The 13,922-nt window shown below is 44.8% G+C and overlaps 1 protein-coding gene across 1 annotated transcript in view; it reads right to left on the bottom strand.

Annotated features, from left to right (window-relative positions):
* LOC137320904 (2'-5'-oligoadenylate synthase 1A-like) overlaps positions 1-13,922 on the bottom strand; it is a 45,150-nt gene that overhangs the window by 20,036 nt on the left and 11,192 nt on the right. The window contains exon 4 of the mRNA XM_067982886.1: positions 935-1,125. Coding sequence (XP_067838987.1) covers positions 935-1,125 — 191 coding nt within the window. The remainder of the gene's footprint in view (positions 1-934; positions 1,126-13,922) is intronic.

Here is a 13,922-nt window from a genome sequence, read left to right as displayed (position 1 = left end):
CTCCCATTGCATAGCAAAGTGTACCACAGACATATGAACTTTGAGGGGGAAAGAATATATGGTCCTCACTAATTTGTTTAACTTTCATAATCTCTTGACCTAGGACACCTAAAGGCCTAACAACCTGACACCTCAACATCAGATATTTCAACATGCAGAAAAAAGGTGTCCCGTATCAGGATCCAAAGTGATCTCTATCAAGAGTCCCACATAAGTGAAGTTAAGCTCAACCATAAAGGCAATTATTACCTTAACTTCTTCAAATTGTAGGCCAATATATTTAAACTGTAGCGATATCCATAAAATGTGAGAGCGGGTGCCAATCTCACCATATTTCCCCTAGCACACATCAAAAAATTAGGGCCACCAGTGGTACAGATGAGCTGGAGTACATTAGGATCTACTTGCCTTTATGCAAACAATTACATGTGGAAATTCTGGGAATGGCCTGGCATATACCGTTCCAATCCTCAGCTGAAAAGTCTTTTAAAATTGGCCATCCACATCTTTTGAAACTTAAATTAACCATTTGGGTCAACAGAAAGCAAAACAGAACTGATGTTCACAAGCAGAACCAACTGAAAAGGTATTCGAAGTCAATACTTTTCAGGAAACCATGACAAACTTTAATGAATTTGCTTTCAAATATTTCACACACAATTTAAAAATAAAAATCTCACCTCAGAGAGATGGTAGGTTGAATTCAAGGTCGCTCATAACTTTTTGTTATTTTTGGCATTTATGAGCCGTCAAAATTGTACCAAACACACAACTGCAATGTTATATACACTTACAGTCTGACCATTCTGGTTTACGAAGACTTTAAAAATAGTGCTATTTCCATAAAACTTTTATAGACCAACTGCAAACTGTCTAACATTAACCACAATTCACTCCCTCCAAATAAAACATTTTTGAAGATAGCACACAGTACCTTGATGAGTCTGGTCACAGATGTGGGACAGCACTCTTGAATTAAGTCAATGAGTTTTTCTACTTCTCCAGCACAAGCCATTCTCACGAGTCCCATTTCTGGTCGAAGATACGTTTCCATGAATTTTTGTAATAGTTGTGGGCTTCTGTGATCCAATATACTGTCTGGGGAGAATGCTGTTGACATTCTTGCTATAAAATGTAGTCAAAAGTTCTGATTAAATGAATAAGGAGAACCTACATAATTGGCAAATGAAAGCTATTTAAGTAATTAGCCAAATTAAAGTGCTTAAAAATAGAAATAAATAAACAATTTTTATTGCTAGATTACCCATTTAAAACATTTTAAAGCTGCCAGTTTGTATCACAGACCAAGTTTAACACCTTAATCTTTTCATTAACTAGCACAGTTCAATCTCTATAAATACTTAACTATGCTGCTAATAAATGTTATACTTGATTTGGAATGGACCATTATCCATTTAATTCTATTATTCAGTCTAAAAAACACCATGAAAATACCGAACATAAACATTTTACAGAATCGTATTCAGGGCTCTAAAATGTGCTGCTGTAACTGAGTGAAATTTGACAGTGGGCTGACTCAACAGAGTATACTGAAAATTCAGAAATATTTATACTTTTGTTTTAAGCTGCATGTTTGGATTAATAATAGTGTATAAAAGCAATGAATGGGAAGTGGCTTTCTACAGTGGATTTCCCCGTATAGATTGCTTACTATGGGGGTAATTTTCTGAGTTTGTGCTACCTTGTGCACATCAGAAAATCACATGCTCAACAATGGTCTTCAGTCTCCATTCAAGGTCTCTGGTCGAACCAGACTGTTCACAATTTTGGTGCCCTGTGCGACCCCAGCTGAGGTTCAGACCCCATCTTAAGACTAAGACTATCTAATTACACCTCCGTAACACTTCCTGGCTCCACCCTTACCTCAGCCCATCTGACACTGAAATCCTTATAGATGCCTTTGTCACCTTCAGACTCAACTATTGCAACACTCTCCTTACTGGTCTCCCATTTTCCACCCCCATAAACTACAACTTGTCCAAACCTCTGCTGCATAAATCCTGTCCCACGTCAAGTCCTACTCATCCATCACCCCGTCCTTGCTAACCTACATTGATTCCTCATCCACCAACACCTTAGATTTAAAATCCTCATTTACATTTTTAAATTGTTCCATGGCTTTGCCCCACCCTATCTCCACAACCTCCTCTAGCTCCATATCTCCTCCACTTCCAAACATTTTATTCTTCTGACTCCGATCACATGTGCATCTCCCTTCCGTTCACCTCGCCATCAATGGCAAGGCCTTAAGGCACCTGGGTCCTACCCTCTGGAATTCCCTTCACCTCTCCCTTCCCCTTTACAAATTTCCTCAGAAATGATTTCTTCAACCAAATTTTTGGTCACTCCTCCTTATGCTTCGTTCAAAGTCTGTTTTTCATTCACTTATTCTGTGAAGTGCCTTGGGATTTTTTTACATTCAAAGTGCTATATAAATGGAAGTTATTGTTGTCGATTTTAATGGACAGAGAATCATGGATAGCATGCCCACGATTTACCAATATGCCCAGCTGGTCCCCTCATTGGTAGTATCAACACAGAAAATTGGCCATTATATCTGTTCAGTTCCAACTGATAACATACCATATTGAAAATAAATTGCTAATTTAAACATTCAACTTTACACAGCAAACCAAAACAAAATGTTAACATTTTATTTTTATAGACTATTTTGTAATAATTTAAGAACAAACTACTTTTTTTCCCATTCTCAATTTTATTTAGCTTACACTTTGCAAGCATCATTCCCAGACAAAATGCTGGGAGGTCACCTGCTTTTACATCCCTTGACTTCAGTTTGGTTAAGAAATTTAAAGCTTCAGCTTTCTGGGGTTTTTTGTTTGCCAAGTTTTACTCCTGAAGGCCTTGACTATTAATGGCTTACAGTTCCACAGGCAGAAGATACCTTTCAGGACCGTACCCAAGTGGCCTTTACTCATGTGCGAGCTTTGACTATGGTGTCAGCCATGCATTTGACATGGGGGGAATTCCAGCTCAGGCTGATCCTGTCCTCACCTGACACACACACGCCCACACACTCAAAACAGTGCTTACTGAATGGCGATTAGGACCCTCGCCGGTAGTATCAACTTAGAAAATTGGCCCCTATATCTGTTCCTTTCCAATTGACAATATACCGTATTGAAAATAAATTGATATTTTAAACTTTCAACTTTACAAAATGATCACATTTTATTTTATAATCAGTTAAGAACATAAGAAACATAAGAACATAAGAAATAGGAGCAGGAGTAGGCCAATCGGCCCCTCGAGCCTGCTCCGCCATTCAATAAGATCATGGCTGATCTGATCCTAACCTCAAATCTAAATTCATGTCCAATTTCCTGCCCAATCTCCTGGGGTAGCAAATTCCACAGACCTACTACCCTCTGAGTGAAGAAGTTTCTCCTCATCTCAGTTTTGAAAGAGCAGCCCCTTATTCTAAGATTATGCCCCCTAGTTCTAGTTTCACCCATCCTTGGGAACATCCTTACCGCATCCACCCGATCAAGCCCCTTCACAATTTATATGTTTCAATAAGATCGCCTCTCATTCTTCTGAACTCCAATGAGTACAGTCCCAATCTACTCAACCTCTCCTCATACGTCCGCCCCCTCATCCCCGGGATTAACCGTGTGAACCTTCTTTGTACTGCCTCGAGAGCAAGTATGTCTTTTCCTAAGTATGGACACCAAATGCATTATTCCAGGTGCGGTCTCACCAATACCTTTTATGACTGCAGCAATACCTCCCTGTTTTTATATTCTATCCCGCTAGCAATAAAAGCCAACATTCCATTGGCCTTCTTGATCACCTGCTGCACCTGCATACTAACTTTTTGATTTTCTTGCACTAGGACCCCCAGATCCCTTTGTACTGCAGTACTTTCCAGTTTCTCGCCATTAAGATAATAACTTGCTCTCTGATTTTTCCTGCCAAAGTGCATAACCTCACATTTTCCAACATTGTATTGCATCTGCCAAATCTCCGCCCACTCACCCAGCCTGTCTATATCCCCCTGTAGGTTTTTTATGGCCTCCTCACTCTCCACTTTCCCTCCCATCTTTGTATCATCTGCAAACTTTGATATGTTACACTCGGTCCCCTCCTCCAAATCGTTAATATAGATTGTAAAGAGTTGGGGACCCAGCACCGACCCCTGCAGAACACCACTGGCTACAGGTTGCCAGTCCGAGAATGAACCATTTATCCCAACTCTCTGCTTCCTGTTAGATAACCAATCCTCCACCCATGCCAGAATATTACCCCCAATCCAATGATTCGTTGTCTTGAGCAATAATCTTTTATGTGGCACCTTGTCGAATGCATTCTGGAAGTCTAAATACACTACGTCCACTGGTTCCCCTTTATCCACCCTGTACATTATGTCCTCAAAGAACTCAAGCAAATTTGTCAGAGATGACTTCCCCTTCATAAAGCCATGCTGACTTTGTCCTATTAAATTATGTTTATCCAAATGTTCCGCTACTGTCTCCTTAATAATAGACTCCAAAATTTTACCCACCACAGATGTTAGGGTAACTGGTCTATAATTTCCAGCCTTCTGCCTACTACCCTTTTTAAATAAGGGTGTTACATTAGCAGTTTTCCAATCTGCCGGGACATTTGCTGAGTCCAGAGAATTCTGGAAAATTATTACCAAAGCATCCACAATCCCTACTGCCACTTCCCTCAAGACCCTAGGGTGTAAGCCATCAGGTCCAGGGGATTTATCCGCCTTGAGTCCCATTAATTTACTGAGTACCAATTCCTTAGTGATTTTAATCGTACTTAGCTCCTTCCCCCGCTAGAGCCCCCTGTTTGTCCAGTGTTGGGATATTCTTAGTGTCCTCTACCGTAAAGACTGAAACAAAATATTTGTTCAGCAATTTTGCCATCTCCATGTTTCCCACCATTAATTTCCCGGTCTCATCCTCTAAGGGACCTACGTTTGCCTTCGCCACCCTTTTTCTTTTTATATAACTGTAGAAACTCTTGCTATCTGTTTTTATATTTTTTGCTAATTTATTTTCATAATCTATCTTCCCTTTCTTAATCAATCCTTTAGTTACTTTTTGCTGTCTTTTGAAGACTTCCCAATCTTCTATCCTCCCACTAAGTTTGGCTACCTTATATGTCCTTGTTTTTAGTCGGATGCTATCCTTAATTTCTTTACTTAGCCACGGATGGCTGTCATTTCTTTTACACCCTTTTTTCCTCAGTGGAAAATATATTTTTTGAAAGTTGTAAAATAACTCCTTGAATGAACACCACTGCTCATGTACCGTCTTACCCTTTAATCTATTTTCCCAGTCCACTTTAATCAATTCCCTCTCATACCATCATAATCTCCTTTATTCAAGCTCAGTACGCTTGTTTGAGAACCAACCTTCTCATCCTCTAATTGGATATGGAATGTAACCATGTTATGGTCACTCATTCCAAGGGGATCCTTAACTAGGACATTATTAATTAATCCTGGCTCATTACACAGGACCAGGTCCAAGGTTGCTTGCCACCTTGTAGGATCAGTTACATACTGCTCAAGAAATCCATCCCTAATACACTCAATAAACTCTTCCTCAAGGCTGCCCTGCCCAATTTGATTTGTCCGGTTAATATGATAGTTAAAATCCCCCATAATTATAGCTGTTCCCTTATTACATGCCCCGACTATTTCCTGATTAATACTTCTTCCAGCAGAGTTGCAACTATTAGGAGGCCTATATACTATGCCCACTAGTGTTTTTTTTTCCCTTATTATTCCTTATCTCTACCCAAACTGTTTCATTATCCTGATCCTTTGTCCCAATATCATTTCTCTGTATTACAGTGATTCCTTCCTTTATTAACATAGCCACCCCACCTCCCCTTCCTTCCTGCCTGTCCTTCCTGATTGTTAAATACCCTGGCATATTTAATTCCCAGTCGTTGTCACCCTGCAGCCATGTTTCTGTAATGGCCACAAGATCATACCCATACGTAGTTATTTGTGCCGTTAACTCGTCCATTTTGTTACGAATGCTACGTGCATTCAGATAAAGAACTTTCAAATCTGTTTTGTGACGCTTAGTTCCTGCTTTTTCCTTTTTTAACACTTTACCTTTTACTCCATACCTTCTGTCCCTTCCTGACACGCTTTCCTCTGTCTCCCTGCTCAGGTTCCCAACCCCCTGCCACAGCTTTGATGCTGGGTTAATCGCCTTACGCCTTCTAGTTTTTATTTTATCTGTCGTGCCTAAAGAACAAACTACTTTATTCCCTGGCTCTGTTTTTTATTCGTTCATGGGATGTGGGCATCACTGGCAAGGCCGGAATTTATTGCCCATCCCTAATTGCCCTTGAGAAGGTGGTGGTGAGCCGCCTTCTTGAACCGCTGCAGTCCGTGTGGTGAAGGTTCTCCCACAGTGCTGTTAGGAAGGGAGTTCCAGGATTTTGACCCAGCGACGATGAAGGAACGGCGATATATTTCCAAGTCGGGATGGTGTGTGACTTGGAGGGGAACGTGCAGGTGGTGTTGTTCCCATGTACCTGCTGCTCTTATCCTTCTAGGTGGTAGAGGTCGTGGGTTTGGGAGGTGCTGTCGAAGAAGCCTTGGCGAGTTGCTGCAGTGCATCCTGTCGATGGTACACACTGCGGCCACAGTGCGCCGGTGGTGAAGGGAGTGAATGTTTATTGTGGTGGATGGGGTGACAATCAAGCGGGCTGCTTTGTCCTCGATCTTCTTGAGTGTTGTTGGAGCTGCACTCATCTAGGCAAGTGGAGAGTATTCCATCACACTCCTGACTTGTGCCTTGTAGATGGTGGAAAGGCTTTGCAGGGTCAGCTTATAAGCTGTTAAATCTCTAACTTTTTCCAGTTCTGATGAAAGGTCATTGACCTGAAGCATTAACTCTGTTTCTCTCTCCACAGATGCTGGGTGTTTCTAGCGTTTTCTATTTTTAATTTTAGATTTCCAGCATCTGCAGTATTTTGCTTTTGTTTTAGTGATCAAGACCAGTAAGCTTGGAGACTTTTCCCCTCCCTAATCCTTGGTATGCTGAGACCCCCCCTACTACCAACTTAGCACAGATTGGGGGACTGAATAGGAGTCCTCTCTGGCCTATATGATTCAGCCACACTTGCTGAGCCACTGGAGCACCTATCTCCAGCTTTGTAACCAAGCCGAGCGGAGCGGAGGGAGCGTCCGATAAAAGGCGGGATTTCAGAGCGCTGAGAGGAGCCGAGCCGAGCGGAGGGAGCGTCCGATAAAAGGCGGGATTTCAGAGCGCTGAGAACAGCTGAGAGGAGCCGAGCCGAGCGGAGGGAGCGTCCGATAAAAGGCGGGATTTCAGAGCGCTGAGAACAGCTGAGAGGAGCCGAGCCGAGCGGAGGGAGCGTCCGATAAAAGGCGGGATTTCAGAGCGCTGAGAGGAGCCGAGCCGAGCGGAGGGAGCGTCCGATAAAAGGCGGGATTTCAGAGCGCTGAGAACAGCTGAGAGGAGCCGAGCCGAGCGGAGGGAGCGTCCGATAAAAGGCGGGATTTCAGAGCGCTGAGAACAGCTGAGAGGAGCCGAGCGGAGGGAGTGTCCGATAAAAGGCGGGATTTCAGAGCGCTGAGAACAGCCGAGCCGAGCGGAGGGAGTGTCCGATAAAAGGCGGGATTTCAGAGCGCTGAGAGGAGCCGAGCCGAGCGGAGGGAGCGTCCGATAAAAGGCGGGATTTCAGAGCGCTGAGAACAGCTGAGAGGAGCCGAGCCGAGCGGAGGGAGCGTCCGATAAAAGGCGGGATTTCAGAGCGCTGAGAGGAGCCGAGCCGAGCGGAGGGAGCGTCCGATAAAAGGCGGGATTTCAGAGCGCTGAGAACAGCTGAGAGGAGCCGAGCCGAGCGGAGGGAGCGTCCGATAAAAGGCGGGATTTCAGAGCGCTGAGAGGAGCCGAGCCGAGCGGAGGGAGCGTCCGATAAAAGGCGGGATTTCAGAGCGCTGAGAGGAGCCGAGCCGAGCGGAGGGAGCGTCCGATAAAAGGCGGGATTTCAGAGCGCTGAGAGGAGCCGAGCCGAGCGGAGGGAGCGTCCGATAAAAGACGGGATTTCAGAGCGCTGAGAGGAGCCGAGCCGAGCGGAGGGAGCGTCCGATAAAAGGCGGGATTTCAGAGCGCTGAGAACAGCTGAGAGGAGCCGAGCGGAGGGAGCGTCCGATAAAAGGCGGGATTTCAGAGCGCTGAGAACAGCTGAGAGGAGCCGAGCCGAGCGGAGGGAGCGTCCGATAAAAGGCGGGATTTCAGAGCGCTGAGAACAGCTGAGAGGAGCCGAGCCGAGCGGAGGGAGCGTCCGATAAAAGGCGGGATTTCAGAGCGCTGAGAACAGCTGAGAGGAGCCGAGCCGAGCGGAGGGAGCGTCCGATAAAAGGCGGGATTTCAGAGCGCTGAGAACAGCTGAGAGGAGCCGAGCCGAGCGGAGCTGCGACCGAGTTCGAAGTGAGGTCAGGAATCAGATCGGGACGCGACACAGGGGAGGCACCTGATTGGTGAGTAGGTTCAGGTGAGTATTTCTCCTTATCTACAGTAACTGAAGTAAAAGGAAAGGGAAGGTCTGCAGGTCTTATAGGAAGTAGCGTTTATTTTTTAGTGAATCAAGGTCCCTCGTGTAGTTAACATTCTCTAAATTGAGAACAATTTAAAGGAGTAAACTCCTTAAAGGGAGTGGTAAGTAGTTTTTCTTTCCTTTATTTTTCTCTTGACATTGTAGTTGTTCTTAAGCTAATTTAAGGGTTAAGTCATGGCAGGAGATCCCAGCGCCGTGTCATGTTCCTCTTGTGGGATGTGGGAATTCAGGGCTCCTTCCTGTATCCCTGATTCCTTCACCTGCGGGAAGTGTGTCCAGCTGCAGCTATTGTTTGACCGCTTGACGGCTCTGGAGCTGCGGATGGACTCACTTTGGAGCATCCGCGATGCTGAGAAAGTCGTGGATAGCACGTTCAGTGAGTTGGTCACACCGCAGATAAAAATTACTGAGGGAGATAGTGAATGGGTGACCAACAGACAGAGGAAGAGTAGGAAGGCAGTGCAGGGGTCCCCTGCGGTCATCTCCCTCCAAAACAGGTATACCGTTTTGGATACTGTTGGCGGAGATGGCTCACCAGGGGAAGGTGGCAGTGGCCAGGTTCATGGCACCGTGGCTGGCTCTGCTGCACAGGAGGGCAGGAAAAAGAGTGGCAGAGCTATAGTGATAGGGGACTCGATTGTAAGGGGAATAGACAGGCGTTTCTGCGGACGCAACCGAGACTCCAGGATGGTATGTTGCCTCCCTGGTGCAAGGGTCAAGGATGTCTCGGAGCGGCTGCAGGACATTCTGGAGGGGGAGGGTGAACAGCCAGTTGTCGTGGTGCATATAGGCACCAACGATATAGGTAAAAAACAGGATGAGGTCCTACAAGCTGAATTTAGGGAGTTAGGAGTTAAACTAAAGAGTAGGACCTCAAAGGTAGTAATCTCAGGATTGCTACCAGTGCCACGGGTTAGTCAGAGTAGGAATGACAGGATAGCTAAGATGAATACGTGGCTTGAGAGATGGTGCAAGAGGGAGGGATTCAAATTCCTGGGCCATTGGAACCGGTTCTGGGGGAGGTGGGACCAGTACAAATTGGACGGTCTGCATCTGGGCAGGACTGGAACCAATGTCCTAGGGGGAATGTTTGCCAGTGCTGTTGGGGAGGGTTTAAACTAATGTGGCAGGGGGATGGGAACCGATGCAGGAAGTCAGTGGGAAATAAAGTGGTGACAGAAACAAAAGGCAGTAAGGGAGAGTGCACAGAACATGACCGGACAGATGGTCTGAGAAAGCAGGGCAAAGACCAAGGGAAGTCTAGATTAAACTGCATTTATTTCAATGCAAGAAGTCTGATGGGCAAGGCAGATGAACTCAGGGCATGGATGGGTACATGGGACTGGGATGTTATAGCTATTACTGAAACATGGATAAGGGAGGGGCAGGACTGGCAGCTCAATGTTCCAGGGTACAGATGCTATAGGAAAGATAGAGCAGGAGGTAAGAGAGGAGGGGGAGTTGCGTTCTTGATTAGGGAGAACATCACGGCAGTAGTGAGAGGGGATATATCCGAGGGTTCGCCCACTGAGTCTATATGGGTAGAACTGAAAAATAAGAAGGGAGAGATCACTTTGATCGGATTGTACTACAGACCCCCAAATAGTCAACGGGAAATTGAGGATGAAATATGTAAGGAGATTACAGACAGCTGCAAGAAAAATAGGGTGGTAATAGTAGGGGACTTTAACTTTCCCAACATTGACTGGGACAGCCATAGCATTAGGGGCTTGGATGGAGAGAAATTTGTTGAGTGTATTCAGGAGGAATTTCTCATTCAGTATGTGGATGGCCCGACTAGAGAGGGGGCAAAACTTGACCTGCTCTTGGGAAATAAGGAAGGGCAGGTGACAGAAGTGTTAGTGAGGGATCACTTTGGGACCAGTGATCATAATTCCATTAGTTTCAAGATAGCTATGGAGAAGGATAGGTCTGGCCCAAAAGTTAAAATTCTAAATTGGGGAAAGGCCAATTTTGATGGTATTAGACAGGAACTTTCAGAAGTTGATTGGGAGAGTCTGTTGGCAGGCAAAGGGACGTCTGGTAAGTGGGAGGCTTTCAAAAGTGTGTTAACCAGGGTTCAGGGTAAGCACATTCCTTATAAAGTGAAGGGCAAGGCTGGTAGAAGTAGGGAACCTTGGATGACTCGGGAGATTGAGGCACTAGTCAAAAAGAAGAAGGAGGCATATGACATGCATAGGCAGCTGGGATCAAGTGGATCCCTTGAAGAGTATAGAGATTGCCGGAGTAGAGTTAAGAGAGAAATCAGGAGGGCAAAAAGGGGATATGAGATTGCTTTGGCAGATCAGGCAAAGGTGAATCCAAAGAGCTTCTACAAATACATAAAGGGCAAAAGGGTAACTAGGGAGAGAGTAGGGCCTCTTAAGGATCAACAAGGTCATCTATGTGCGGAACCACAAGAGATGTGTGAGATCCTGAATGAATATTTCACATCGGTATTTACGGTTGAGAAAGGCATGGATGTTAGGGAACTTGGGGAAATAAATAGTGATGTCTTGAGGAGTGTACATATTACAGAGAGGGAGGTGCTGGAAGTCTTAACGCGCATCAAGGTAGATAAATCTCCGGGACCTGATGAAATGTATCCCAGGACGTTATGGGAGGTTAGGGAGGAAATTGCGGGTCCCCTAGCAGAGATATTTGAATCATCCACCGCTACAGGTGAGGTGCCTGAAGATTGGAGGGTAGCAAATGTTGTGCCTTTGTTTAAGAAGGGCGGCAGGGAAAAGCCTGGGAACTACAGACCAGTGAGCCTGACATCTGTAGTGGGTAAGTTGTTAGAGGGTATTCTGAGGGACAGGATCTACAGGCATTTGGAGAGGCAGGGACTAATTAGGAACAGTCAGCATGGTTTTGTGAGAGGAAAATCATGTCTCACGAATTTGATTGAGTTTTTTGAAGGGGTAACCAAGAAGATAGATGAGGGCTGTGCAGTAGACGTGGTCTACATGGACTTCAGCAAAGCATTTGACAAGGTACCGCAAGGTAGGTTGTTACATAAGGTTAAATCTCATGGGATCCAAGGTGAGGTAGCCAATTGGATACAAAATTGGCTTGACGACAGAAGACAGAGGGTGGTTGTAGAGGGTTGTTTTTCAAACTGGATGCCTGTGTCCAGCGGTGTGCCTCAGGGATCGGTGCTGGGTCCGCTGTTATTTGTTATTTATATTAATGATTTGGATGAGAATTTAGAAGGCATGGTTAGTAAGTTTGCAGATGACACCAAGATTGGTGGCATTGTGGACAGTGAAGAAGGTTATCTAGGATTGCAACGGGATCTTGATAAATTGGGCCAGTGGGCCGATGAATGGCAGATGGAGTTTAATTTAGATAAATGTGAGGTGCTGCATTTTGGTAGATCGAATCGGGCCAGGACCTACTCCGTTAATGGTAGGGCGTTGGGGAGAGTTATAGAACAAAGAGATCTGGGAGTACAGATTCATAGCTCCTTGAAAGTGGAGTCACAGGTGGATAGGGTGGTGAAGAAGGCATTCAGCATGCTTGGTTTCATTGGTCAGAACATTGAATGCAGGAGTTGGGATGTCTTGTTGAAGTTGTACAGGGCATTGGTGAGGCCACACTTGGAGTACTGTGTACAGTTCTGGTCACCCTATTATAGAAAGGATATTATTAAACTAGAAAGAGTGCAGAAAAGATTTACGAGGATGCTACCGGGACTTGATGGTTTGACTTACAGGGAGAGGTTAGACAGACTGGGACTTTTTTCCCTGGAGAGTAGGAGGTTAAGGGGAGATCTTATAGAAGTCTATAAAATAATGAGGGGCATAGATAAGGTCGATAGTCAAAATCTTTTCCCAAAGGTAGGGGAGTCTATAACGAGGGGGCACAGATTTAAGGTGAGAGGGGAGAGATACAAAAGGGTCCAGAGGGGCAATTTTTTCACTCAAAGGGTGGTGAGTGTCTGGAACGAGCTGCCAGAGGCAGTAGTAGAGGCAGGTACAATTTTGTCTTTTAAAAAGCATTTGGACAGTTACATGGGTAAGATGGGTATCGAGGGATATGGGCCAAGTGCAGGCAATTGGGACTAGCTTAGTGGTATAAACTGGGCGACATGGACATGTTGGGCCGAAGGGCCTGTTTCCATGTTGTAACTTCTATGATTCTATGATTCTATGATTCTATAACACAGTCTTAACATTAAAGAAAGTTTATTTCCTCCTTTCACTAACGTAAAAATCCACTTATAGTGCTCATTCTGATAGAGAATTTCGGTTCCATTTTTCTACTTCCCATAATTTGAATAGTTAGTTTTCAAATGCCTGCTTGGGTCTTAATGTAATTTTTTTCTTTTTTAAAAATGACTTTTTCACAAATCCCAAACAAATGTGAAGTCGCATTCATTATAAATAAGTAGGAGACGCCAAAGGAAACTAAATGACATTTGTATACCAAAATTAGAAAAGGGCCTTGATTTTCCCCCGTGAGGGGGTTATTGCCAGAAGTGTGTCAGGACAGCACTCCTGCTTGCTGGTATGACACTGGTCTGACCTCAATTGCACTCTCTTGTGTCAGCGTAATTTTAATGTTATGGGCAGGCTCTCAAGTGCTATTCCCTCTACCGGGGCAGCTTTGAGGAAAATATTTAATAGGGTGCTGCAGCTTAAAAGGACAGCTCAGCCAATATTTGGTTCAAGAAATTGTACTACTGTCAGAAAAGAAAGGATTTAGGAAGCTGCTACATCAGGAAACAGAGCCCTCAAATTTTCTGATTCTTCCACTAAGGTTTAGTTGGGTGAAATAAGGCATAGGAAGCAGGAAATCTTTGGCTCTAGGGAAGGAGACCAACCAAATGGATGGTGCATGCCCAGTGAAAGGAAGTGGTCTCGGTTGGGTTGCCAACCCTGGTTGGAGGCATTCCTGGAGGTTTGAACATGTGACATTATGACCACGTTGCATCTACAAATATTACTGCACTTATCTTATAAAGTTTGGGACCCCTGTAGTTGAGTATCTTTGCTTGTGGTTTCGCGCCAGCAGTTGTTGTGTGAGAAGTTCTGATAACCAGAGGGCCACCCGACCCGGCGAAAAAGGGAAATTGAGGGTGAGGAAGAGGAGAGCCGAAGATGAGGGAGCGATTCATAGGAGGAAATCAGAGGTGGGAGGAACTTTGATTTCACCAGTAACTAATAGTAACTCAATGAAATTGCACTGACAGTCTATTTGTAACTGGTAGCAATATGTGTAATGCCCCAATATCCTACCTGTAATTAGTAATGATCCTATCACCCGTTTATATTCATCCTGCAACTGCAGCCAGAATCCGCCTGTACTGCACA

This window comes from Heptranchias perlo, chromosome 4, assembly GCF_035084215.1.
Source record: "Heptranchias perlo isolate sHepPer1 chromosome 4, sHepPer1.hap1, whole genome shotgun sequence".
NCBI lineage: Eukaryota > Metazoa > Chordata > Chondrichthyes > Hexanchiformes > Hexanchidae > Heptranchias > Heptranchias perlo.
This window is presented reverse-complemented; position numbering and strand designations above follow the sequence as displayed.